The sequence below is a fragment of the Chrysochloris asiatica genome, unplaced genomic scaffold (genome assembly GCF_000296735.1).
Source record: "Chrysochloris asiatica unplaced genomic scaffold, ChrAsi1.0 scaffold00260, whole genome shotgun sequence".
Classification (NCBI taxonomy): domain Eukaryota; kingdom Metazoa; phylum Chordata; class Mammalia; order Afrosoricida; family Chrysochloridae; genus Chrysochloris; species Chrysochloris asiatica.
Genome location: NW_006408778.1, coordinates 2,758,965 through 2,786,199, shown reverse-complemented (window position 1 = coordinate 2,786,199; position 27,235 = coordinate 2,758,965). Strand labels below are relative to the sequence as shown.

At 42.1% G+C, this 27,235-nt stretch overlaps 1 gene segment (V, D, J or C); it reads right to left on the bottom strand.

Moving 5' to 3' along the window:
* LOC102835906 overlaps positions 1–27,235 on the bottom strand; it is a 647,474-nt gene that overhangs the window by 1,017 nt on the left and 619,222 nt on the right. Inside the window, 3 exon segments of the C gene segment in view lie at positions 452–793; positions 888–1,204; positions 9,472–9,523. Of these exon segments, the coding sequence occupies positions 452–793; positions 888–1,204; positions 9,472–9,523 (711 nt within the window).

The following is a 27,235-nucleotide window of genomic DNA, read 5'->3' as shown; positions in this document are numbered from 1 at the left end:
ACAGCCCCGGAAACCCTGTACAGGGTCGCTATGAGACGGAACTGACTCCACGGCACATAACAACAACAAATGGTGCACTCTACCTCAAGGTCGGTTTGAACCACAAGGTTCAAGCTCACCAGCCACTCCTTGGAAACTATACAGAAGCACTTAACAATAACAACCATTTTACTTGAACACAGTAGCAGACATTGTTGCAAGAATCATGTGGTAGAGGGGACACAGGACACCTTACTTTGTGATAACCCCTTTCCCACTGGCAAGGATGGACAGCCCTTTGCTGGTGCAGAGGAGGTGGGCATGTATATATGGATATGTGTGTGTGCACATGTGTGTGTTTGTTGGGGATCCCTGCCTGACCCAGGAGGGACAGGGGCTCTGCTGGGAGCCAGGCAGACTTATTTTACATTCAGGACCCAATTCCTCCCAACCAGGGGGCTTGTGCACTCACTGGATCCACACACAGAAGATACGTTCTTTGTAAAATCCAGCCCACTGTGTTTCACGAGGCAGGTGAACACTCTTTGGCTGAGCCAGTCACTTTCGCTGATCGTCAGTGTGCTGGTGATCTGGTAGGTCAGTGGTCCAGGCCCTCTGGGCTCAGGCTCAACTTCACCTGTGTTGAAGCCCGACTGCACTGGCTTCCCCTCCCGCAGCCAGAACAGAGAGATCTGCTTGGGGCTGAAGCCTGTGGCCTGGCAGATGAGCTTGGAGGTACGCTGACTGGTGCTGGAGAAAGCATCTCGAAGTGGGATGAACACATTCACATTGGGAGGGAGCTCTACATTTGGTACTGCAGTGGAGAACACAGAGGCCAAGAGACATTAGGACAGGACAGTCACCTCCCTGCCCCACCCATATAGAGGTGGAAGTCCACTTGCTCTCACCTGGGAAGGGCACATTCAGATTTTGGTTGTTGCCATTTGAAAACTGGACTTTGCACACTAGGTACCCATCAGTGTTCTCAAGGACGTCTTCAGAGGGGAGAAGCACCTGAGAGCTGGCTATATACTTGCCCGCCCGCATAACCGATGGAAAGGTCTTCAACTTATGGGCATCAATGGCAGTGTTGTTCTTGAAGTTCCAGGAGAATTTGATGGAATCGGGCAGGAAGTCACGTGCAAGACAGCCTATGGCCACATTGTTCTGTTCAGGCAGGAGACTCCCACAGGAGATGAGTGGGAAGATAGATGGAGCAGATTGACTCGCTGAGGATCCAAGAGTGGACATAAGAGAAAAGGGATAGAGGAGGTTTTATTCATGCAAGTTGCCAGTGTGTCAGAACTGAGCGGTTTTTCCTAAGGCCTTGCCAATCCTCTCCTCTACTCTCAAAACCTACTTCTGTTTCTCCAGGTCCTGGAAAGACATGGTCAACAGTGTGGCTCATGTCCTTTTCCAGGCCCAGGGAAACCCTGTTTAGGATGAATACTAAGGTGGAGGAGGCCTTCCTATTGAAACAGTCAGACATGGGCCCTTATACCAGCACCCACCTTGATGCCACCATTCCCACTGCTGGTCCCTGCCTGAAAGTGTCTCCCTGGAGTTCAGACAAAAAAGACAGTGACCTCCCCACCTTCATGCCTTGGGATGGGTGAAGGCTTGGGTATTAGCCACAGGTAGATCAGCTAACAAAGAGCAGAGCCCCCACCAGCTCATTCAAGCGTGAGTCCATCTGAGTCAACTCGAGCAAATATTTCTGCCCAGTTTACTTGGAATCCAGATGGAGTGTTACCTGAGAGCTGCACACTACTGCCAATGATGCATAGCCTGTATCCTGAGATCTACCAAAGTCAGTATAGTATAGTATCCTCTAGGACTGTCCAACATGACCAACTCAGCTCACACTAGACTCACCTGGTCCAGCCAAGTACAATGCAGGAGTTCAGTGCAATCCTAAAGCAGCTCAACCAACTTAGCCTAGTTTTTCCAAGTTCTGCCAAGCTCAGCTAGCTCTAATAAGCCCAATGAAGCTTTGTTGGACACTGCTCAACTCATTCAAGTTTTCCCATCTCAATCTGTCAAGCAAAGTCTAGCTCAGAACAGCCTGACCCAGTTTTACCCAGTTTAACTCAGTTCAGTTAACTCATTTTGGTTTAGCTCAGCTCAGTTCAGCTCAGCTTCATCCAACCCAACTCATCTTAGTTCAGCCCAGCTAGCCCAGCCCAACAAAACTGCATTCAGTTCAGCTCAGCTTTGTTCAGCTTAGTTGAGCATATGTTTTATTAGTCCAGCTATTCTCATCCTTGCTCTACCTTGCTCAGCCCAACTCAGTCCAGTGCATCTCAGACATGCTCGACTCATCTCAACCCTGCTAAGTCCAGTTTGCCCAGCTCAGCTCAGCCAACTCAGCCCAGTCTAGGTATGCCAAGCTCAGCCCAGGCCAGTTCAGTTAGTTCAGCCCAACTCAGTCCTGTCCATCTGAGACAAGCTCAACTCACTTCAGTTCAGTTCACCCCAGTGAGCCAAAATCCAGCTCAGTCCAACCCAGCTCAGCTCATCTAGCCTAGATCACTTTAGCCCACTTATCTATATTTGATTCAGCTCATCCCTGCTAGCCCATCTCAGCCCACCAACCCCAGCACAGTGACTCAGTTCAATTTAGTCCATCTCAGCCAAGGTAACCCAGTTAGGTCAACTATTCCAGTTTCATCCTAGCTCGATTCAACTCTTCCCAACTAGCCCAGCTCAGCACAGCCAGCCCAGCTCAGCTTGGTTCAGCTCAGTTTATCACATTGTTATTGTTAAGCACCATCAGGTCAGTTCTGACTCATAGCAACCCTGTATAGGGTTCCCAAGAAGTGGTGAGTTGAAACCTCTGACCTTGCAGTTCAAACAACCTTTCGGTCCATTGGTTATCCTACAGTGCATACCAGGACCCCTTGGTTTAACTCAGTCCTGGTCAATTTTGGTCAGTCTGGTCCATCCCAGACAAGTTTAACCCAGCTCATCCTAGCTCAACCAGCCTTCTCAATCCTGCTCACTCAAGCTCAGCACAGCTTGGTCCAGACAAGCTCAGCCCATTCTAGTCCAGCTCAGTCAGCTCAGTTCAGCTCAGCTCAGCTAGCCCACATTTACCTAGACTAGCTCAATCAGGAGTCCTGGTGTGGCGCTCTGGGTTAATGTACCAGACTGCAAAGCCGTTTGAACTGCAAGGTTGGCAGTTCAAGCTCACCAGCTGCCCCCTCGGAAACCCTATACAGGGTCGCTGTGTGTCGGAACCGACTCGATGACACTTAACAACAACAACAAGCTCAATTTAATTCAGCTCAGTTTGGTTTGATTCAGCTCATCCCAGATAGCCTTGCTCAGCCCAATTTAGCCCACTTCAGCCCACATTTGTTGTTGTTGTTAAGTGCCGTCGAGTCGGTTCCGACCCATAGCGACCCTGTACAGGGTTTCCGAGGGTGTAAATCTTTACGGGAGTAGAAAGCCTCATCTTTCTCACGCGGAACGGCTGGTAGTTTCGAACCGCTGACCTTAAGGTTCGCAGCCCGATTCGTAACCACTACGCTACCAGAGCTCCTTTAAGCCCAACTATACCAGCCCTATTCAGCCTGTGATAGCTTAGCTTGGTTCAGCTCAGTTTAGCATAGCTCCATTTAGTCCAGTTCAGCTTAGTCAAGCTCAGCTCACCTCAGTTCAACTCAGCCCAGTTTAGCTCAGCTACCCGAGCCCTGTCCAGCTCAGCTCAGCTAGTCCAGCTTCATCTAGCCTAGTTCAGCTAGCCCAGCTCATTCTGTCTAGCCTAGTTTAGCTCAGCTCAGCCCAGATAGCCCAGCTCAGCCGAGATCAGCACAGCTAGTTCATGTTAGCTCATCTTGGTTCCACTCAGTTTAGCCCAGTCCAGCTCAGCTCAGCTCAGCTCAGCTCAACTCAATGCAATCTTAGCCCAGCTAACTCAGCTTCATCCATCTTAGCTCAGTCCAGCTCAGCCCAGCTCAACCCAGTAGCCCAATTCAGCCCAGATCAGCACAGCTAGCTCAGGTTAGCTCAGCTTGGTTCAGCTCAGTTTACTGCAGCCCAGCTCAACTCAGCTCAACCCAGTCTAACTTAGCCCAGCTAGCCCAGCTTCATCAAGCCTAGCTCAGCCCAGCTAGCTCAACTCGGCCCAGATCAGCACAGCTAGCTCAGGTTAGCTCAGTTTGGTTCAGCTCAGTTTAGCATCGTCCAGCTCAACCCAGCTAGCTCTGCTCAACCCAGTCTAACTTAGCCCAGCTATCCCAGCTTCATCCAGCCTAGCTCAGTCCAGCTCAGCCCAGTTCAACCCAGCTCAGCCCAGCTAGCCCAACTCAGCACATCTCAGCACAGCTAGCTCAGATTAACTCAGCTTGGCTCAGCTCAGTTTAGCCCCGCTCAACTCAGTCTAGTTTAGCCCAGCTAGCCCAGCTTCATCAAGCCTACTTCAGCCCAACTCAACCCAGTCTAACTTAGTCCAGCTAGCACAGCTTCATCCAGCTTAGCTCAGTATAGCTCAGCTTGAATCAACCCAGTTTAGTTTAGACCAGCTAGCCCAGCTTCATCAAACCTATCTCAGTCCAGCTAGCCCAACTCAGCCCAGATCAGCACAGCTAGTTTAGGTTAGCTCAGCTTGGTTCAGCTCAGTTTAGCCCAGCTAGCCCAGCTTTATCAACCCTAGCTCAGCGCAGCTCAGCCCAACTAGCCCAATTCAGCCCAGATCAGCACAGCTAGCCCAATTCAGCCCAGATCAGCACAGCTAGCTCAGATTAACCCAGTTTGGTTCAGCTCAGTTTAACATCATTCAACTCAGCCCAGCTAGCTCTGCTCAACCCATTCTAATTTAGCACAGCTAGCCCAGTGTCATCTAGCCTAGCTCAGTCCAGCTCATCCCAGTTCAACCCAGCTCATCCCAGCTAGCCCCATTCAGCCCAGATCAGTACAGCTAGCTCAGTTTAACTCAACTTGGCTCAACTCAGTTTAGCCCAGTCCAGCTAGCTCTGTTCAACTGAGTCCAATTTGGCCCAGCTAGCCCAGTTTCATCCAGCATGGCTCAGTCCAGCTGAGCCCAGTTCAACCCAGCTCAGCCCAGCTAGCCCAACCAGCATAGTCCAGTACAGCTAGCTCAGATTAACTCAGTTTGGTTCAGCTCAGATCAGCTCAACCCAGTCTAGCTTAGCCCAGTTAGCTCAGCTTCATCAAGCCTAGCTCAGCCCAGCTCAGCTCAGCTCAATGCAGTCTAATTTAGCCCAGCTAGCCCAGCTTCATCCAGCCCAGCTCAACCCAGCTAGCTCAGGCTAGTTCAGCTTGGTTCAGTTCAGATTAGTCCAGCCCAGCTCAACTCAACTCAACCTAGCCTAATTTAGCCCAGCTAGCCCAGGGTCCTGCATAGAGCCATCAACATCAGTTCCTTGGGAGAAAGATGAGGCTTTCTGCTTCTGTAAAGATTTACAACCTTGGAAACCAAATAGGGTCACTATGAGTTGGAACTAACTCCATGGCACATAATCACCACAACCATTTTTAGATAAAGAGTACTAAACTGTTAACCTCAAGGTCAGAGGTTCAAACTCACAGATGCTCCTCAGAAACTCTATGAGCTGGCCCAACTCAAAGGCACTTAACAACAACAACAACAATCTTAGCTAAAACCATCTCATTCCAAATTAAGTCCAGGGTCAGTTTTTCCTTGACACCTCTTTCAACCTTTCTCCCCGCCTGTGCCCTAGAATCCTGATGGTTTTGCCCCAGTCCAACCAGCTTTGGCTCCACAACACTATTACCCTCCAGCCATGACCATTATTTATTGAAGTCTTTAAATTAATTAGAAAAAAAAGCTTGCAATAGTTAAGGAACAGAATTCCTTCCACAAAATCAAAGCATCCCTCTTTGGTTCTAGGATCAGTAAGTAACACACAAGGCTCAGATCAGGGAATTCTTCCCTCACACTTTTTCCACCTTCCCCTTTGCTTGGGCTCCTTTCTTTTGAGTCTATAAAAGGCCATTGATTATTACTAAATTCTTTCCAGCTGAAAATCATCATTGAAAGCTACCAGGATATGACTTTTATCTGAATTTGCAATTTATAAACATGCTGTTCACCTTAAAGTTCTTTAGAAGGTAGATAGTAATGCAAAGTGCACAAGAATGATCTATAACCTAAACTGCCTTTATATATTATATAAAAATCATTTAAGAGTACTTTGTATACTATAAAATATCATGAACAATACAAGCTTTGTCAAGTAAGTAATATATCAGTTCCTGCCAATTCTTCTTTCAATTATTCTTTAGGGAAATTAGCTAAGAGTGGACCAGGCTGTGGTCACTCAGGGAATCACACAAAATGTCTTTACCTCTCCTCTGAGAAATAATACTAAGCCTGATTATCCTTTACATAGAAACAAAACATTAATATGAACATTGTAGAGCAATAAGGGAGATAAAGTGGACTGATTTTCTCTTACCTTCTCTGTCAACTGATCACTTATAAGTCTTGTGAGGCCATTTGGCATTGAATACTCCTTGCAAATCCATTTAAAGACTTCTAGTTCATGAATAGCGAGGTTGGTCATCAGTGGCAAAAGCAAGGACTGTATGTCCCCAGCCCCAGCAGTCCTGGGAGACTGTGAAGCCAAGGCCACGCTTGAGGGATCTGTTCACATTTCCTTACTGATGACTTTCCTTCAACTCAGGTACCAAGACATCAACGATCAAAAACAACCTGCACTTCTGAAGTTTTTTTTTGCAAAGTTCTTTTCTGATGTTCTACCTGACTCATTTTCCTTTAAAATACCAATCAACACATTAAAAGAGATAACTAAAATATAAAATGTCATCCAAAAATAAATACTTGAAGAGTAGTCTTCAAACATATTGAGGTGGGTTATTGATGATTAATATAAGTGATCACCCTGAATTATATGTGAAAAATATGGTGAGTTGGCAAATATTGTGTCCTCCATCTTTATACAACAATAAAATTATTTTTAAAATATAAAACTAAGGTAACTTTAGCAGAATATCAAAGTATTATTTAATTCCAAAGAGAACACAAGCTATTTAGGAAAAAAAAGTGATTATCGTCCTTGCAAAAACATTGTTTAAGGCACTGGAAGATGATCTGAGGTTAATTATCATATGAAGGAACAGAGTAATTAAAAAGTTATATGGATGCATCCATAAACTATCTAACTTTATATATTAAAACACTTTATTTTAAAATAAATACAAATTAGAAGTTGATAAATTAAACTAGAAAATTTAATTCAATTAACTTTAAAAAGGAACACTCCAGTTTCATCTCTCCAGTCTGCATCTGAACACTATTTTAGAAATGCAAATTTCCCAGGTGTTGTTTTTCACAAGGGGCCACTTCCAGATAAGTGGGGCTGGGCAAAACCATCTGAAAACCACTTCTTCATAACCATGAACTATAAATTTACCAACTGTGTTTTCTTGTTTCCTAAAATAGACTCTGTGTGTGATCTGTTTCCTGCCACCTGCCATCTGTTTCCTGCCACCTTCTGCAGCCATCTTGACTACAACTAAAGGACTGTTCTCCCTATACATTGCTCAATTAATTTAAAAGAATGCAGGCTTGATTTATTATAATACCAAAATTCAATTTTGAAATGGGAGAAATGATACCATCACATTTTGCTATGTCCTGCCTGAACTAGCAAACTTATAAATTCCAAAAAGACATGGACTTGTTTGTTAAAAATTATAATAAAGTTTTAAAATATTTTGCCAGTTTCTATCTAACATACCTGAGAGTCTCTCAGTGTTTTATGTAATTTGTATTTGACCATTTTCCTCAGGAGCCACATCAACAGTACCTACTTTTTAAATATTTAGTAAGAGTATCTTTTAAATTAATAAATCATTTTCTCATATCAACTGTCCTCACAAAGCAAAATTCACTACAAAAAGTTCTGTTCAGGAGAACTAGAAGGTCGCTAGAAGACTTTGGAAGTCCATCAAGACAAGAAGACCCCTTGTTTGATTCACTCACTCAGGCAATATTTTTTCTAGCCAATACAGGATTTAAGTCTGAATCTAGGACAGAACATAATTCTAAATTCTAAATTATTCTAAATTTTAAAACTTGTAATTCAAAAGACAGTAACCCATTCAGCACTCTTATATGTATCATACCTATGATTCTATGACCTCACATTATTCCACTAACACTGTGATTCAACCATTAAAATTTTCTCAATTTGTCACAAATTGCCTTCTAGGCATAAAGAGACCCCAATGCCATCAGGGTCTTTGGCCCCAAAACTTCAAGCCCTAAACTTGGGGTCCCTACTTTTAGGGGCTCAGACTTTTCATGAGACACTGTCAGCATAGAATACATTTTGGAAAAGCATAAGAAAAACAATTGGGGATTCTCAATCCCTGAGGCTCCTCAGCCCCTGCCTGTCCCACCAACCAGCCCCCCAAAAGACATGTCCACTGACTAGTCTCCAATCCTCAGAAAACTCTAGCACAACCACGAGCACAAAACAAAGACCCAAAAAGCTCTTACCTGTAGAGACGGTAACAATGGTTCCTGGACCCCAGAAGTCCATACCGTAGTCACAATGGTGGAATCTCTTTCTCCATCCCACAAAAATCCAGGCACCAGCACAAAGAACAGGCCACCAGACACCCCATACCCACTCAACTTTCTTATTAAGACCTCATTCCCTGACCTAGAGTGCTCTACTGGTAACACATAAGACCCTGTAATCCAACCTGGTCCCTTCCAGATCACTGCCATGGACACTCTCAGATGGAGGGGACAACGCCCAGGAAGTGGATTCTTCAGAGCTGGGCAAAGAGTCCCCCTTTTCCCACACAGAGTTGTGACAACCCCTTAAAAACCCCCAAAAGCAGAGAGTGGTCTCTCTCAGATATGGTGTTCAGATCAGGCATAGAAACCACCTTTCCTAGTACCTACAAACATTTGACAAATCCTCCTGTGAGAATAGGGAGGTCAAGTCTTCCCCTCCTGACCTCCAAATTTCTTTAGTCTCTCTCTGAGGTTGACACCCTGCAGCCCAGTGTTCCCCAAATGCAGTTAAAATCCTGTTGAGAGTGGGGAAAGGGTGAAGGCTCACGGAGGAGATGGTCACCATGGTCCCCTGGCCCCAGTCATCAGACCAATAGTTACATTGTGAAAAATGTGCAAGGATCCAGGGCAAGAACTGGCCCCCAATGATGGCCGTCAAAGACCTCAGGACCTTCTAAATTGAGTCCAGTTAGGGCCAAGAGGGCAGAGGGGACTCATGATGCCAAGGGTGGTTGAGATCCCCAAAGAAATTTCCAGCTGCCGTGTCCAGAAGGACAGGGTGGGGGTAGTCTCTGATCCTTGCCCCTGTAAGTCTCAGCACTATATTTGGCCCTGCATGAGTCCTCTAGACTACCCCCAGACCTTTGTATTCTGAGATCCAGATATCCATCTTCCCCCCTCCAAAATACAACAAAAACCTTCAGAGACAAGTGGACGACACAGACATTGAGGACTCACCTGAGGAGACGGTGACCAGGGTCCCCTGGCCCCAGTAGTCAAAGTAATCACATCGTCATGTACTCCATTAGAGGGTGTTCAAAAACCCTGACCCATCTGATCACCCTTGCCTAGGGCCCAAATCAGAAAGCTCTAGGTTCTCATGTACCCCCAAATGAAAAATGACTCTGTTAATCTTGTATTTCAGGATCAGAGAACTCACACCCCTACAGAAATGCCCTTTAAAGAGTATAGAACTAAACCACATATAAATAACCTCAGATACAGCCCTGAGAGACCCTGGAGGACTTATGTAGACAAAAGACCCTGAGAAATTGATTTCTCAGCACCAGGATAAAGGAGGAGGAAGACAGAAATCAGACTTACCTGATGAAACAGTGACCAGGGTCCCCTGGCCCCAGTTGTAGAAGTAATCACATTATCATGTATCCCACTAGGGGGTGTTCAAAAACCCTGACCCATCTGATCATCCATCTCTAGGGCCTAAGTCAAAAAACTCTAGGTTTTCATGTCCTCCCAAATGAAAAATGTCTGTCAAGCTTGTATTCCTGGAACAGAGAACTTACACCCCTACAGAAATGCCCTTTACAGAGTTTAGAAACAACCTCTAACAAATAACCTCAGATAGAGCCCCAAGAGCTCTGGTAGTATAGTGGTTATGAATCGGGCTGCAAACCGCAAGGTCAACAGTTCAAAACTACCAGGTGTTCCGTGGGAGAAAGATGAGGCTTTCTGCTCCCGTAAAGACTTACAGCCTCGGAAACCCTGTACAGGGTCGCGATGAGTTGGAATCGACTCCATGGCACATAACAACAACAACAACAACAACAACAGCCCGGAGAGACCTGGAAGACCCCACGTAGACAAAAGACCTCAAGAAATTGATTTACCAGTACCACAAAAGAGGTAAACCTACACAGTCCCAGACACGAGAGGCTGACTGGTTGCCTTAGATTCCTACTCACCAAGGCTGTATGACATTCACCTGTGAAGATGGTGACCAGGTGCCCTGGCCCCACTAGTCAGGGTAGTCATAGCCACACTGATATGTGTGGCCAACACCCCACCCACATCTGCGCTACTCTGCCCCAACTTCCCTTTCCCCATTGGCCCTTGCAACTTCTCTTGCTCAGCCCTCCGCATTGACCCTGTGTATGTCAGCTGCTCAGGGTCTGCTGGCTCTGAAGGACAGTTCTTAAAGAGGTGCCTGTCCTGTCCTCCAGCCTTAGCTGACCAAAGTCAGTGGAGATGAATGACTGACTGCCATGTGCCCTTTATTCTAGTGCTCTCATCAGGCTGACTGCAGATCCCAGGGACTAACCCAGAGGGGCTGTAGCAGGGACTTATCTAAGGAGATGGTGATGAGGGTGCCATGATCCTAGGACTGGAAGTAAGAGTAGCCACAGTGAGCCAGCCTTGAACTGGGAACTGGGACATAATCATTGCCACCCAAGTCTGTTTTCTGCTTGGAGAGATAGCTCACCATTGCCCATATAGGGGCAGATGTTGTTACTAAAGGGGTCCTTCCTGATACATGACCACCACCAAATCATCAGTAATCCCCTGTGACATGATGCCCTTCACTGGATCACAGATCACTTTTGTGTCTAGTAACATCCTATCACTAAGGTCACACCTTGGGTTCTCACTGCTTTTCTTGTTCAAGTCTCTGATGACGATGAGAAGGACTCACCCAATTCTTTGCAGCCACAGTCTGCCTTACCCCCTTCTCTACTTTTCCTAGCCTATTCCCCAGGACACAGGCCCCTATATGTTCCCTGCTCTAGGTGGACTCTGTCATCTGTTTCTATAATGGTTCTCATCTAATATTCATTTGGAACATTCCATTCATCCTCCAAGACTGCCCAATGCCACTCCTCTTCCTACTGTTTCTGTCATCCTGCCTGCCAGACTTCTGTGAGACCTAACAGGAAGCCCCCAGGATGAGCCACGTACAGGGTCTGGGAACATCCAGGAATGAACCAAGAAGCCTGGCAGTGGCACCTGTAGTTTTTGTAGCCTCATCAATCACTGTGGTACCAGTTAGCACTGTGATCACTGACACAACCAAAACTGGTGGGTGGGACTGGATGACTTTGGGAGGGATAACTCCTGAGGTAATGGGAAATGGTAGGATGAGGTGGTGGATGGGGACAAGATAGAAAAGGTGGAGGAGAAGACAGAGGAGAGAGTTGTAGCCACAGGCTGCTGACAGAGTGTAGCATCTCTCCCATACCTTCAGCCATGAAAACCCTGTGGTAAGTGCAGAGATGTTATATAACAAATGTCCCTGTGTTGTAAGCATCTATGTCTATTTTAGAGACAGAGTTGTTGGGGATTGGTACTCAGCACTCTGTCCTTCTGTCATCCATGCTCTTTCTCCAGTGGGTGTGGGGATAAACAAGGAGAGGGTTCCTTTATGGGGCATGTTAGCGCCCAACCCTCTCTGTGCTCTTTGACATGTTATTTTTGAGTCACTGTCAGTTTTAACATTGAACATGAATTTATGGAGGGCAGGTATCCAATTGTCCACTGGGTGTTCCCAGCCATCAGGACAGCGTTTTTATATCCTCCATAGCTCCTTATAGATTTGGAATCTAAGGAAGAGCAGGAGCAGAGAGTATCACAAGACAATCTAAAGGTAAAGACCAATATAGTTGGTTCTCTAATCCATTGATCATACCCACTTCCCAACCTGTCAGGCTGCTCCCCACCTGACCCAGGTACCAGAGATGTGTGGTACTAGCTGGGTGATTGCAGTGAAGAAGGAAAAGAAGTCATTGTGGGTTGGATATTCAGGAAGATGGACATACAGATAGGACTCAGAGGACAGGTATGTGTGGGAGCAGTAAAGCTGCCTGCTTATTGGTTCCATGCTGGACACAGCACAGGTGGACCCAAGTGGGCACTGACTTTGTGAATATTAGCTGAAGGGGTCAGGTGAACAGGGTTCTGATATACCTGTGAAGGGGTGGGGGTGGGAGACTATAGGCAGAGGAACAGCCATTCAAATTCCCAAAGGCAACATGTTCTCTTATGTTACTAGACGCAAAAGTGATCTATGATCCAGTGAAGGGCATCATGTGACAGGGGATTACTGATGATTTGGTGGTGGTGGGGTGCTTATATTTGCATTTTAGATAGTACCATAAGGGGTATTATGATGACTTTTATCTGTGATTGGGCCATGTGAGGAGGTAACTCAGGAAATTAAGAAATAAGACCTATTACAGGGAGTCCTGTTGTGGCACTGTGGGAAAAAGCACTGGACCATGGTTCAAACTCACCAGTTACTCCTTGGAAACTCTATATAGGGTTGCTATGAGTTGGAACCAACTCAACTGCACTTAACAACAGGGGGAGGGTGGAGAAAATGATATGTGAAACCATAAAGGATAGAGAAGGGGATATGGGGAGAGATGAAGGGTCCTAAAGGATGGAAAAGGGATGGTGAGGTGTCCTAGAGTTTGAAGAAAGGACAGTGAGGGGCCTATATAGGAATGCAGATATAGCTTTAGTGAAGTTATGATATGGGCAACAGGGCCACAGAGTTCTAAAGTCTCACCTACAGGGCTCAGGATGAAAGTTGTCATCAAAGTGTGTAGTCTGGGATACTGGAAGTATTTTGATGTTCTGCTGAGGGACAGGCAGCAGGAAGTATCATTGATGATAATGCCTCAGGCAGCTAATGTGAGGTCCTAGAGCAAGTTTGCAGCCATGACTGGGCAGAGGTACTTCTCTGAACATGGTTGATGAATCCCAGGTCTGTGGACAAGGCCTGAAGCTAGAGATGGATGGAGGAGGAAAATTAAGTTGGCCTATGAGAGACTGTTAAGGAAGATGAGGTTGAGTAACCTGGGAAGGGTTGGCTTAGTGAACTTGTGGGGGCAGAATCACTGGAAGTGATGCAGGGTGAGAATGAAGGTGAGGAGTTGATAATGTGTCCTGAAAGCAGCTGATCCCAGTGTGAGTTGAGTGTAGTCCAGGGGTGGACTATCTGAGCACACCTAGGTAAGGTGATGAGGGAACCCCTGTTCTAGTCTCTGGGACTGGGGACCTGATTTCTGGGCACTTGGGAGAACCTCACACTCAGTGAGCAGGGCCATCTTTGGTACCCCTAGTACCTAGCCTTTTCCTATAGGCTCTTCCTTCTGAGGTCTCAGTTTTGACTCTGGGGCCTCCCACATCCCTCCTAGGGGAGTAAGAGCTGCTGCCCCAGGCCTGCTGCCACTTTTCTGAGGAAACTGAAAAATTCACTATGTCAAGCCCACAGCACAACCTTGTCTACTGGGCTGACCCCAGCATACAAACTTTGGGTGATCCACCTTAACTTCTCTAGATCCCTTTCTCTTCAATGATGAGATTAGATCTTTGAAGAGTTCTTTGAGTTCTTCATACAAAGTCTGGTATTTTTCATGCAATATGTGATTTATCCAGCATCCTGCAAACCATCATGTCACTGTCCTGACCAGGCCAGACTAGTCCTGCATTATCCAATGGCCAGTTCTAGGAGCATGCCCTAGTGCACATAAGTGCACAGCAAGGGAAGAACAAGGGTATGGACTGTGCATGACATCTGGATTACTGTGATGGGGAGATCAAAACAGGCCCACCAACCTGACTGAGTCTGTCTACTACTCTCTGACCACAGGTATAGTCTCCTTGTGGGTCCCCTGGAAGTGGCCTCTTGGCTTTGCTGCTCTAAGAAGGACTTGGAGCTGGGCTGTGGGTAGTGGAGAGGAACCCTTAACCAATGTGAAGTCCTAGCTAGGCATTAGTTAAGGCATGTTCATTCAGTTGCTTCTAAAAACAGGGAGTGGGAGTTGAGAGTTCAACATATAACTTTCAATTATGGACAGAACAGATACACCAAAAACCAACAAGAAATAGGAGTCCTGAATAACACTAGAAACCAACTAGACCTAACAGACATTTAAAGAACACTTTAACTCAATGACAGTAGGGTATATGTTTTTCTATAATGCACATGGATCATTCTCTAGAATAGATTTCATCGATCCAAATAAAGCCCTGTTGTTGTTGTTATGTGTTGTGGAGTAGGTTCCGACTCATAGCGATCCTGTACAGGTTATCCGAGACTGTAAATCTTTATGGGAGCAGAAAGCCTCCTCTTTTCCTGCGGAACAGCTGGCAGTTTTGAACTGCTGACCTTGCGGTTCGCAACCCGATTCGAAACCACTACGCTACCAAAGCTCCTTAAATAAAGCCCTAGTAAATTAAATTAAAAAAAATTGAAATCATACAAAGTAGCTTCTCCAATCACAATGGAATGTACCTAACAAGATATAACAGAAGAAAAACTGGGAATTTTGCAAAAATGTGGAAGTTGGATAACATATTATTAAGCTACAATTGTTCAAAGAAGAAATCACTAGGAAAATCTGAAAATACCTAGAAACTAAAATGAGATGCTTAATGAGAGTGAAGGCAAAATATACCAAAATATATAACAAAAACAGAATTCAGAGAGAACTTGTAGCTGTATATAATTGTTAAAAAAGAAGAAAGAACCTGTCCTGAATTGAACTGTCTCTCCTAAAATATATGTTGCAAATCCTTACTATTGTATTTATGGTTATAATTCCATTTGGGAATGGGCTTTCTGTGTTGCTATTCAGGCAGTATTGGGGTAGTGTTTTCAGTTAATCCCTTTTGATATATACAAGAGATTAAAAAACAACCAAGCAAGGAGAAGAAGCTCAGAAGAGACAAGTACCTCCTCCAGATATCACAGAAAGATTAAGCCTTACATTTGTGCTTGCACCCTTAATTCATACTTCAAGCCTCCTAACTGTGAGAAGATAAATTACTGTTGTAAAAGTCACTTATCTGTGGAATTACTGTTATAGCAGCACTAGATAACTAAGACAATGCCCAAACCAAGAGCCTAAATGGACACATTGAGAAATTAGAAAAGAAAGAAAATAAACTCAAAAGCAAACCAAAGTCAGAAAATAATACAGATTAGAGCAGAAATACATGAAATGGACAGCAGAGAAACAATAGAATTAGTGAAACTAAAAGTTGGTTATTTGAAAGATCAACAAAATTGAGAAATCCTTAGTTAGATGCTGTTATTATTATGAAGTTTGTTTCTACTCATAGTGACTCTATTCACAACAGAATGAAGCAATTCCAAGTCTTGAACCATCCTCAGAATTGTTTTTATGTTTGAGCCAATTGTTGCTGCCACTCTGTTAATCCATCTTGTTGGTGGTTTTCCTCTTTATTCTTGACCCTTCATTTTTCCAAGCATGATATCCTTCTCTATGGACTGGTCCCTCCTAATACTATGCCCAAAGCATCAGAGATGAAGTCTGGCCATCCTTGCTGCTAAGAAACTTTCTGACTACTCCTTCCAAGACACATTCATTTATTATTCTGGCAATCATGGTGCTTTCAGTATTCTTTGCCAACACCATGATTAAAATATTCATTGTCCAACTTTAACATGCATATGAGGCAATTGAAAATGCAATGGCTAGGGTCAGACCCTCCTTAGTCCTCAAATTGATATATTTGCTATTGAACACTTTAAAGAGGTCATTTGCAACTGATTTGTGTAATGCAATATGTCTTTGGTGTTGACTACTGCTACCATGAGCATTAATCGTGAATCTAAGCAATCTGAGGGCTTGAAAATTTTTAATCTTTTCTCTATTTATGATGATATTATTTATTAGTGCAATTGTAAGGATATCTGTTTTATTCTAATGAGGTGCAATTCATACTGAAGACTGCAGTCTTTGAGCTTCATCAGAAAATATTTCAAGTCCTTTTGCTTCCAGAAAACAAGGTTGTATCACCTGCATATCACAGGTTGTTAATGAGTCTTCCTCTAATTTTGATGCCACACTCTTCTTCATATAATCCAGTTTATGGGATTGTTTGTTTGTCATATAAATTGAATAAGCATGGTAAAAGGATACAATCCTGATGTGTACCTTTCCTAATTTTATACCATTGTTCTCTTTGAGTGAATGTCTCTTGGTCTATGTGTAAGTTCATTAAAAGCACTATTAAGTGTTCTGGAATAATCATTCTTTACAATGTTATAAATAATTTGCTGTGACACACATAGTTTGATGTCTTTCCATAGTCAATAAAGTACAAGTGACATCTTTCTGGTATCCTCTGGTTTTAGCCAATATCTGTGTGACATCAGCAATGGTAACCCTCATTCCTCATTCTTTTTGGAAGACAGCTTAAATTTCTGAGAGCTTCTTGTTGATGTACTGCTGAAATTATTTTTGACTTATCTTCTGCAAAATTTTACTTGCATGTGTAACATATCACTCAGTGTCTTTACACTGATCGTATAATGATATAACTCAATGATTTACACATTCTAGTGGGTGACCTTTCTCTAGAATGAGCACAAATATGAATCTTTTCCAAAAGACTTCTCAGGTAACTGTTTTCCAAATGTCTTGACATAGATGGGTCAAATTTCAATTTGTATTTCATCGGCCTTGAAGCCATACTTTTCACCAGTGCCTTCAGTGCTACTTGGACTTCTTCCTTCAATATCATAAGCCTTTGATCACAGTAACTCTTGAAATGATTGAACACTAACCAATTCTTTTGGTTCCATAACTCTGTGGATTCTTTAAATCTTCTTTTAGCGTTGTCAGAATTATTCAATATTTTGACCATAAATTCTTTCAATATTGCAACCTAAGATTTGATTTTTTTCATTAGCTCTTTCAGCTAGTATGTTCTTCCCTTTTGGTTTTCTAGTTCCAGTTCTTCATTATAATATTTGACTTTATCTTCTCGAATTGCTCTTTAAAAAGTTCTGCTCAGCTCTTTTACTTTACAGTCCTTCCATTTGTTTTGACAGTTATACACTGGAGAGCAAGTTTCAGTCTCTTCTGATATCCATTTGGTCTTTCTTTCTTTTCTTTTTAACAACCTTTTGCTTTATTCATGTATGATGAGGTCCTTGATGTCATTCCATAACTCTTTTGGTTTTTGGTCATTAGTGTCTAATCAGATAATTTCTTCTTAAGATGGTATCTAAATTCAGAAGGGATATGCTCAAGGTCATATATAGGCTCTAGTGGAGCTGTTTCAGTTATCTTCAGCTTCAGCCTTAACTTGCATATGATCAATTAATGGTCTGTTCCATAGTCTGCCCCTGGCCTTGTTTTGGCTTATGATATTGAACTTCTACATTGTCTCTTCCAACATAGTCAATTTGTTTCCTGTGCATACCATCTGCTGAGCTCCAGTTTATAGTATGTTACATTGTTGAAAAAAGGTATGGTATTTGCCATGGATATGTCATTGGTCTTGAATCATTCTATCAGTCTATCGCTCACATCATTTATAGCACCAAGGCTATATATTTCAAATATTGATCCTTCCTCTTTGTTCCAACTTTCACATTCCATCACCAGTAATTATCAATACATTTTGATTGTATGTCTGATCGATGAGTGCTTGAAGATGTTGGTACATTTCTTAGATTTCATAACACTGACTTTAATAGTTGCTGCATAAATTTAAATAATAGTGGTATTAATTGGTCTTTCTTGTAGGCTTATGGATATTATCATATCACAGACAGTATTGTACTTAAACAGATCTTGGCATATTCTTCTTTGACAAAGAATGTAATGTCATGCCTCTTCAATTTGTTTTTCTCAACATAGTAAGCCATATGATTATCTGATAAAAATGATAATACTAGTCATTCAGCACATCAATGCCCAGGATATCTATCTTTATGCATTCCATTTAAAAAACTTCAACTTTTCCTATATTCATATTTTGTACCTGACTTGTTCTGATTATTAGTGGATGTTCACAGCTAAATATTGTCTTGTTGAAATGTGCCCCATCAGTAAACAAATGTCCTGAAAGTTTAACTCTACCCATGTCATTAAGATTCAACTTTACTTTGAGGAGGCAGTTATTCCCATCATAGTTTGTGTGCCTTACAATCTGAGGGATTCATCTTAAGGCGCTGCCATTCATTAGATTTTCAGAGGTGAATCATTCAGCAGTGGTGTGCCTCTCCTTTCTAGTCTGTAAGCTCCACCTAAACTTGTCCACCATGGGTGGCCCTATTCACATTTAAAATACTGGTGGCATAGTTTGCTGCATCACAGAAACACAAAATTCACCTCAGTATGAAAAATAACAGATGAGTAGTGGACTGGTGGACTGGAATAGCGAAAGAAAGAGAGTGAGACAGATCAAGAGTTGCTGGTAAATAAAATAGAAATGGAAATGGAGACATCATTAGTGACCTTATAGAATGTGAAGTCATTGTAATAGAATGCTATGAACCAGTGAGTCCTGGTATGATGCTGTAGGATAAGGACTAGACCCCAAGGTCAGCTTGAACCACAAAGTCAGTGGTTCAAACTCACCAGTCACTCCTTGGAAACCCTATACAAGTTCACTGAGTTGGAACTGACTGAACAGCACTTAACTTAACGGCAACATGAACAATAAATCTCAACAGATATATTAAGAGAATAGATTATAACAGTAATAAAAAACCACCCAGCAAATTCTATTCCAGTAGTAGATGAATTACTTGTTGAAATCTACCAAATATTTCAAGAAGAATTAATATTAATTCTTTTCAAATTCTTCAAAAAATAGAGGTGTTGAGAACATTTTCTAACTCATTCCATGAAGTCAAAATGATCCTGATACCAAAACAAAATCACTCTGATATTGAAAAGGAAACTGCAGAGAACTATCTTTTATGAACATAGATGCAAAATCCTTAATACAATAGTCAAGAAGTTGTTGTGAAGAGTCAGTTCCCATAGCCACCCTCTATAGGGTTTCTGAGGAGCAGCTGGTGAACTTGAATTGCTGATCTTGCAGTTGAAACGGCTTTGCAGTCTGGCACATTACCTACAGCGCCACACCAGGATTCCAGAGTCAAGAAATAGAGAAGGGTAAATCATGGAATTTTAATGGTAAAAACAAAGGAATTTAATGAAGATGTCAGATTGACTGACAAATAGAGGAATTGCTGGAATTTGCATGACAAAAACCAAGTAAATGAAAAACCAAACCCATTGTCACTGAGTGGATTGCAACTCTAAGCAACCCTAAAAGACAAAGTAGAACTGAACTTAGGGTTTCCAATGCTCTATGCAGATTGACACCGTTTGCCTGTGGAGCACATGGTAGGTGTGAACCACCAACCTTTTGAATAGATTCTGAGTGCTTAATTACTGTGCCACTAGGGGTTCTTTATTACTTCATAGATACCTAAAAAAAATGTTTCTTCTCTATTTTCAGGACACAAAGGCCTATTTATGTCAATAAAATCTTATTAGATATTTGTTATTATTCTTAGTTACTATTAAGTTGCTTTCACTCATGGTAAACCCATGTGTGCATAATAGAACTGCTTCATAGATTTTATTTATTTTATTTTTTAAGTATTTATTGTGAATTGAGTGAAAGCTTACAGGGTGGATCATCAGTTTTACATTTAAAAAATCATATACCTTGTTTCATTTGTTGTTGTTGTCAGTGCCATCGAGTCGGAACCGACTCATAGCGACCCCATGCACAGCAGAATGAAACAATGTCTGATCCTGGGCCAACCCCACCATCGCTGCCACATTTGACACCATCAATGATGCCACCTGGCTGATCCATCTCTTTAGGGGTCTTCCTCTTTTTCTCTGACCCTCCATCTTACCCAGCATGACATCATTCTCCAGCGACTGTTCTCTCCTGACAATATGTCCAAAGTAGGAGAGATGAAGTTTAGCCATCTTGGCCTCCAAGGAGCACTCTGGCTGTACTTCTTCCAAAATAGATCTATTGGTTCTTTTGGCAGTCCATGGTACTTTTAATATTCTCCTTCAACACCACAACTCAAAGGCATCAATTCTTCTACGATCTTCCTTATTCACTGTCTAGCTTTTGCATCCAAATGAGGTTATTGATAATACCATGGCTTGGGTCAGCCACACCTTAGTCCTCCAGCTGACATCTCTGCTCTTCAACATTTAAAAAAATGCCTGTGCAGCAGAATTTCCCCAATGCAATACATCGTCTGATCTTTTGACTGCTGCTTCCACGAGTGTTGATAGTTGATCCAAGAAGAATGAAGTCCTTGACAACTTTAATCTTTTCTCCATTGATAAGAATGCTGTTTATTGGTCCAGTGGTGAGGATTTTTGTTTTTCTGACATTGAGATGCAACCCATACCGAAGGCTGTGTTCTTTGCAGGATTGACATTGAAATTTAAAGTGACAGTATCAACATAAAACCAAATGGCCACCGCTTGTCTGTCTGTCGTGCTGTGGTAGCTTGAGTTGCTGTGATTCTGAGGGCTATGCTACCAATATTTTAAATAACCAGCAGGGTCACCCATGGTGGACAGGTTTCAGATGAGCTTACAGACAAAGACAGACTAGGAAGAAAGAGTGACAAACTACTTCCGAATCGCTAGTCACTGAAAACTCTATGAATAGCAGAGAAACATTGTCAGATACAGGACTGGAAGATGGGAAGGCACTCAGAATGCGACTGGGGAAAAAAATGCCTCCTCAAAGTAGAGTTGACCACGATGACGTGAATAGAGTTAAGCTTGGGGGAGAAAAGTGCACAGAACCTTCATTTGTTGATGAGCGACAACTCAAGATGAAGAAAAACAGTTGTAAACATCCGTTGTTTCATTACAATGATTATAATCACCTTCATGTTAACAGTATGTCTCTCTGTTCAGTTTAGTTCTCTCTCTCTTTTTAAATACTCAGACATATATAATAATTTAAAGCACCAAAGAGCACATTCTGCATGTTGGCCTCCTGGCCGACAGCTTTCAATCCCTCTCTTTCCATGAATCTAGAGACCTCAGCTGCTCCCTTGCTCCATGTCCCCATCTCTGCCTCCATCTCTGGTGTCACTGCTACTCTGGATAAGGTCCCACCTTCTGCTTATGCTCTTCTCCCTTCATGGTCCTAGGGTCCTCTGTTTCTGGATTGTAAGATTAACTACTCCCCCCCTAGTCATCAGCACACAGCCCCTCTCCCTCTCTGGGTCTGAAGTCCTTAGCCGCTCCATCTCTGGCTTCACTGCTTCTCTGGGTAGGCTCCCACTCTCCTCTCTTCATCCTTGATTGTTCCAGGGACCTCTGCTCTTAGACTGCAAAGTTAATCACTCCCCTCCTTGCTACAAAACGTCTACCTTTACATTTCCAACCCTCACAATTAGTCCTGATAACAATTATTCACTATTGTAGCACAAGAGACATATCCACATCTTCTTTCATCAGCCCAGACAAAATGGATACTACTCAATAGAGATTCTACCTATCTCCATGCCCTCTGGGTCTAGATTCCCTCTTGAAAGCTTGCAAGCCAGTCACTTCTTGCCTTTGTAGGCCTGCCACTCCCATTTTGGGTAGCCAATGTCCAAGTCGCCCATCCCTGGCTACTCTGAGTATGGAGGGGGTGGGAATGATCTTTGCTGTAAAGATTTGTTCTCTCTTTTGAGCTACTGCATCCACAGGTGTAGGTCAAGTTCATCAAATTGTATCAGATTACTCTTTTTGTTTTTCCTCTTCTTTCTTCTTCTAGTTGAGCTCTGATCATCCAGTCATTTGAAGCCAGGTCAAGTGGGTATTATTTTCAAGTGTGGGTGTTCTTGTGCATATGCCCTCTTTTCTTATCAGCTGGATGCTTTACTCTCCACTCTAGTCCTTTGTGGCTATGTCACTGAATCTGGGCCAAAGTGTCCCCATGTCTTGCCACATTGCTTGTCACCAGATCTCCACCAGGGTTCACAGGAGTCTATTGAACATTGTAGGGCTTAGCTCGCAGCTTCATTGCTCTTTTCCCCTCACTTTCCCTTATCAATGATAAATGTGGTCACCAATCAGAGTGTGTATTCCAATTGAGCTTTAGGCTTGGAAGGGGGTTTGCTCTGAGGGGACCCGACCACTTGCCTTGATGTCTCCTGGGCAAGCAACTTGCTTATTCTGGTAGTAATCAGTCGGTCTGCTGTTATTGTTTTGTATTTTTCCTGTCAGTCTTTCTTTCAAGAAGTATCTTCTGTTCTTCTAGCCGCTCTAGGCTGTACTGCTTGTCCTTTCAAGTGGAAATTTCCCTCCTCTGAAGATTCTGGAGGCTGTTCAGGATTCCACCTATGGTCTTATGTAATGCAGAAGCTCCTCAGGATGCCTCCTTCACTGGGCAAGTTGTAGCCCCATTTCAGGTATTCCAATCAGTTATAGGAAGAATACGGACTTACAAGCATTCTATGGTGATATTTCTGGTTATTTCTTTCTCTCCCACTCAAGTGTCCATTTTATGATCGTATTCCAAGGAAACCAAGATTCATAAGACAGCCAAGCATCTTAACATTATTTCCCCCTTTTCCCCATTCCAACCATCTCTCAATTCCTGTATCCCAGAGCTCTGTTGTTCCAAGGTTGTGCACACATCGTTATTTACCTCTGACCCATTTAGCCCATGCAAACCTGCCTAATTGTTCTCCCATCCGCTTTTTTCTTCCATTCCCTTCCCCCTTCTTGTATATTGCCCCCCTCCCTAGCACCCACACTATCCTATGTCTATTCCCCACTCTATGCTCCATCTTCCCCTCCCTCCCCTCACCCCACCCCCTACATCCCAGCAACCAGCAAAGAAACCGCCCCCTCCAATTTTAGTATGGGTTCTTTTTCTTAGTCTTTTACAGTAGTTGTCCTATGCAGTATTTCTCCTTTTGTTACTGACTAATTTCACTCTTGTTATGTGGTGGCTTGCAGCCTCTTTGTTGTTCTGCAAGGTAGCATAATATTCCATTGTGTATATGTACCACTGTTTGTTTATCCATTCTTCAGTTGATGGACACTTTGGCTATCACCATCTTTTTGGTATTGTAAATAGTGCTGTTATGTGTGTGCATATATCTGCTAGTATTATGGCTCGTATTTCTTGTGGGTAAATACCAAATAGAGGAATTGTTGGATCATAAGGTATTTCTATTTCCAGCCTTCTGAGGAAGCGCCATATTGCTTTCCAGAGAGGTTGGACAATTTTGCAGTCCTACCAGCAATGTAGGAGCGTCCCAGTCTCTCCACATCCCACCAACATTTATTGTCCTCTATTATTTTTAAATCTTTGCTGTTATTGTTGGTGTAAGATGATATCTCATTGTTGTTTTGATTTGCATCTCTCTAATGGCTAGTGATCATGGACATTTCTTCATATGTTTGTTGGCTGCCTGGATCTCCTTCTTGGGGAAGTGTTTGTTCATGTCCTGTGCCCATTTTTAAATTGGATTATTTGTCTTTTTCTTGTAGAGGTGTTGTAGTTATCTATATATTTTAGAAATAAGTCCCTTGTCTGATGTGTCATTGCAAAAATATTTTCTCATTCTGTGGGCTTCCTATTTACTCTTCTGGTAATGTCTTTTGATGCATGTAAATTGTCTAATTTTTAGTATGTACCACTCATCTATTTTGTCTACTTTTGTGTGTGTAGTTTTCAAAATGTTTGGTAGTGTGTGTAGTCCCTGAATTAGTGCCCTCACAATTATCCTTATTTTTTCATTGATGGCCTTCATAATTCTGGGATTCACATTTAAATTTTTAATACATATTGAGTTGGCTTTTGTATAAGGTGTGAGTTGAAGGTCTTTTTTCAGTTTTTTGCTTATCACTTTCCAGTTCTGGCAGCAGCATCTGTTGAAGAGACTATCACCTCCCCATGTGATATATTTAGGTATTTTGTCAAAAATCAGTTGGCTGTATGTAGATGGGCTAATTTATGTATTCTCTATTCTGTTCCATTGATCTATGTATCTTTCATTGTACCAGTACCAAACTGTTTTGACCACTGTAGCTGTGTAGTAAAATTTGAAGTCAGGGAGTGAGAGGCCTCCAACCTTATTCTTCTTAAGAAGTGCTCTGCTTATTCTGGGTCTCTTTCCTTTCCATATAAAGTTTGTAATAATTTTTTCTATCTCTTTGAACACTGTTGTTGGAATCTGGATTAGGAGTACATTTTATGTTTAAATTCCTTTGGGTAGTATTAATATTTAAACAATGTTAAGTTTTCCTTTCCGGGAGCATGGTACATTCTTCCATTTTTGTAGGTCTCTTTTGGTTTCTTGTCGTAGTGTTTTAGAGTTTTCTTTGTATAAATCCTCTGTTTCACTGGTTACATTTATTCCTAGATATTTCATCCTTTGGGTGGCTATTGTAAATGGTATTGCTTTCCTAATGTCTTTTTCAATGCTGTCATTTTTGGTATAGAGGAATCCAACTGATTTTTGTATGCTGATCTTATATCCTGACACTTTGCTGAATCTTCCAATGAGGTGTAGTAGCATTTTTATTGATTCTCTGGGGTTACAGGATCATATCATCTGCAAATAGGGAGTGTTTTACTTCCTCTTTGTCAATTTGGGTGCCTATAATTTCCCTGTCTTGCCGAATAGCTCTTGCTAAGACTTCCAGCACAATATTGAATAGGAGTGGTGACAAGGGACATCCTTGTGCGGTTCCTGTTCGCAGACAGAAGGCTTTCAGTTTCTCTCCATTGAGAGTAATGTTGTATGTATGCTCTTAATTATGTTGAGGAATTTCCCTTCAATTCCTACTTTGTTGAGTGTTTTTATCAAGAATGGATGTTGGATTTTCTCAAATGCCTTTTCTGCATCAATCAATATGATCATGTGGTTCTTTTCTTTTTTCTTATTTCTATGGTGGATAACGTTGATCGTTTTTCTAATGTTGAACCATCCTTGCATCCCTGATATGAATCCCACTTGATCATGATGTATTATCTTTTTGATGTGTTGCTGAATTCTGTTGGCTAGGATTTTGTTGAGAATTTTTGCATCTATGTTCATGAGGGATATTGGTCTATAATATTCTTTTTTAGTAATGTCCTTCCCTGGTTTTGGTATGATGGTTATGCTTGCTTCATAAAATGTATTAGGAAGTTTTCCATCCTCCTCTATCTTCTGGAATAATTTGTGTAGAATTTATGACAACTCTTCCCTTAGTATTTGATAGAACTCACCATTGAAGCCATCTGGGCCTGAACTTTTTTTTGTTGGGAGTTTTTTGATAACCTGATCAATTTCTTCTTTTGTTATGGGTTTGTGCCAGTTTTCTACTTCACTGTGTGTAAGTTTAGGTAGGTCATGTTTATCTAAAAGTATGTCCATCTTTTCTGTTTGCAAATTTGTTCAAGTACATCTCTTCATAGTATTCTGTTATTATCCTTTTGATTTCTTTTGGTTCCATTGTGACATCACCCATATGGTTTCTAATGCATGTTATTTGTGTCTTCTTCCTCTTTTCTTTTGTTAGGTTTGCCAATGTTCTGTTATTTATTTATTTATGTATTTATTTTTAATCCTTTCAAAGAACCAGCTTCTTGTTCTGTAGATTCTTTCTATAGTTTTTCTGTTTTCTATCTCATTTATTTCTTCTCTAATCTTTATTATTTCTTTTCTTTTGGTGGCTGTCTGTTACTTCCATTGGTCTGTTTCTAATTGCTGTAGATGCTGTGTTAATGTGTTAATTTTGTTTTTTCTTCTTTTTGGATGTGTGCATTTATTGCAATAAGTTGTCCTCTAAGCACTGCTTTCCCCGTATCCCAACATTTTGGTATGCTCTGTTTTCGTTCTCATTTGTTTCTAGGAACTTTGTGAATTCATGTTTAATTTTTTCTACTGTCCAGTCGATCTTCTGCATGGTTTTATTCAGTTTCCATATATGTAATTTTTTTGTGGTGTTGCCGCTTTCTTTGTTCTGTGTGTCTTCCTTTGTTGAGTTCATGCTTTTTGTGTTCTGTCTTGTGAGTTTCCTCATAGTTTCAATGTTTCCATGTTCTTCTTGGATTTTCATTTTCTTCGTATGTTGTGAAGTGTTAATTTTCTTTGAGGTGACCTTGTATTCCATTAAGTTTCCCCTTCATTAAGTGTAGTCTATTTTATCCTGTAATCTACCTGATCTCACCATCTGGATCTCTGTACCTACGTGTTTACTTTCTTTCACATTATAATTTTTTTGATCATAGACTGACCTCCCCGGTTCTCTGACCTTGTTCTTATAGCTTTGTTCAGTTCTTAACTTTTCCTTCTGTAGATTTAGTTCTGGGAGGTGCTGCCACGTATGTCAATCTCTGGTTGTTGTCTGTTCTTGTTGGTTCTCAGGCCACAGAACTACCTGTAGGATGCTTTGTAGTGCAGGTTTGGCTTTGGCAAAATCCCTTAACTTCTGTTTTTCCTGGAATGTTTTGATTACACCATTGTATTTCTTTGATAGCTGTACTGAATAAAGGCTTCTTAGTTGTCAGTGTTTTTCTTTCAGGGTTTTATATATGTCTCCCCATTGCCTTCTTGCTTGCATGGTTTCTACTGAGAGATCCAAGCTTAATCTGACTTGCTTGCCTTTGTATGTAACACTTCCATTTTCTGTAGCTGCTTTCAGGAGTGTCCCCATACCTTTGATTTTGGAGAGCTTGATTATGATATGTCTTGGTGATTTTCTTTTGGGGTCTACCCTTACTGGGGTTCGTTGAGCTTCTTGAATGTTTATCTTTTCACTTTTCAGGATGTTAGAGACATTTTCTTCCAGTAGTACTTCAACTATTTCTTCTGTGGGCTTGTGTGATTCTTCTTGTTCTGGAATGCTGATATTCTTGTTATCCTTTTTGTTGTCCAAAATGAATCGTAGACCTTCTTCAGATTTTTTATCCTTTTTTTCTGTTTGCCCTTCTATCTTAATG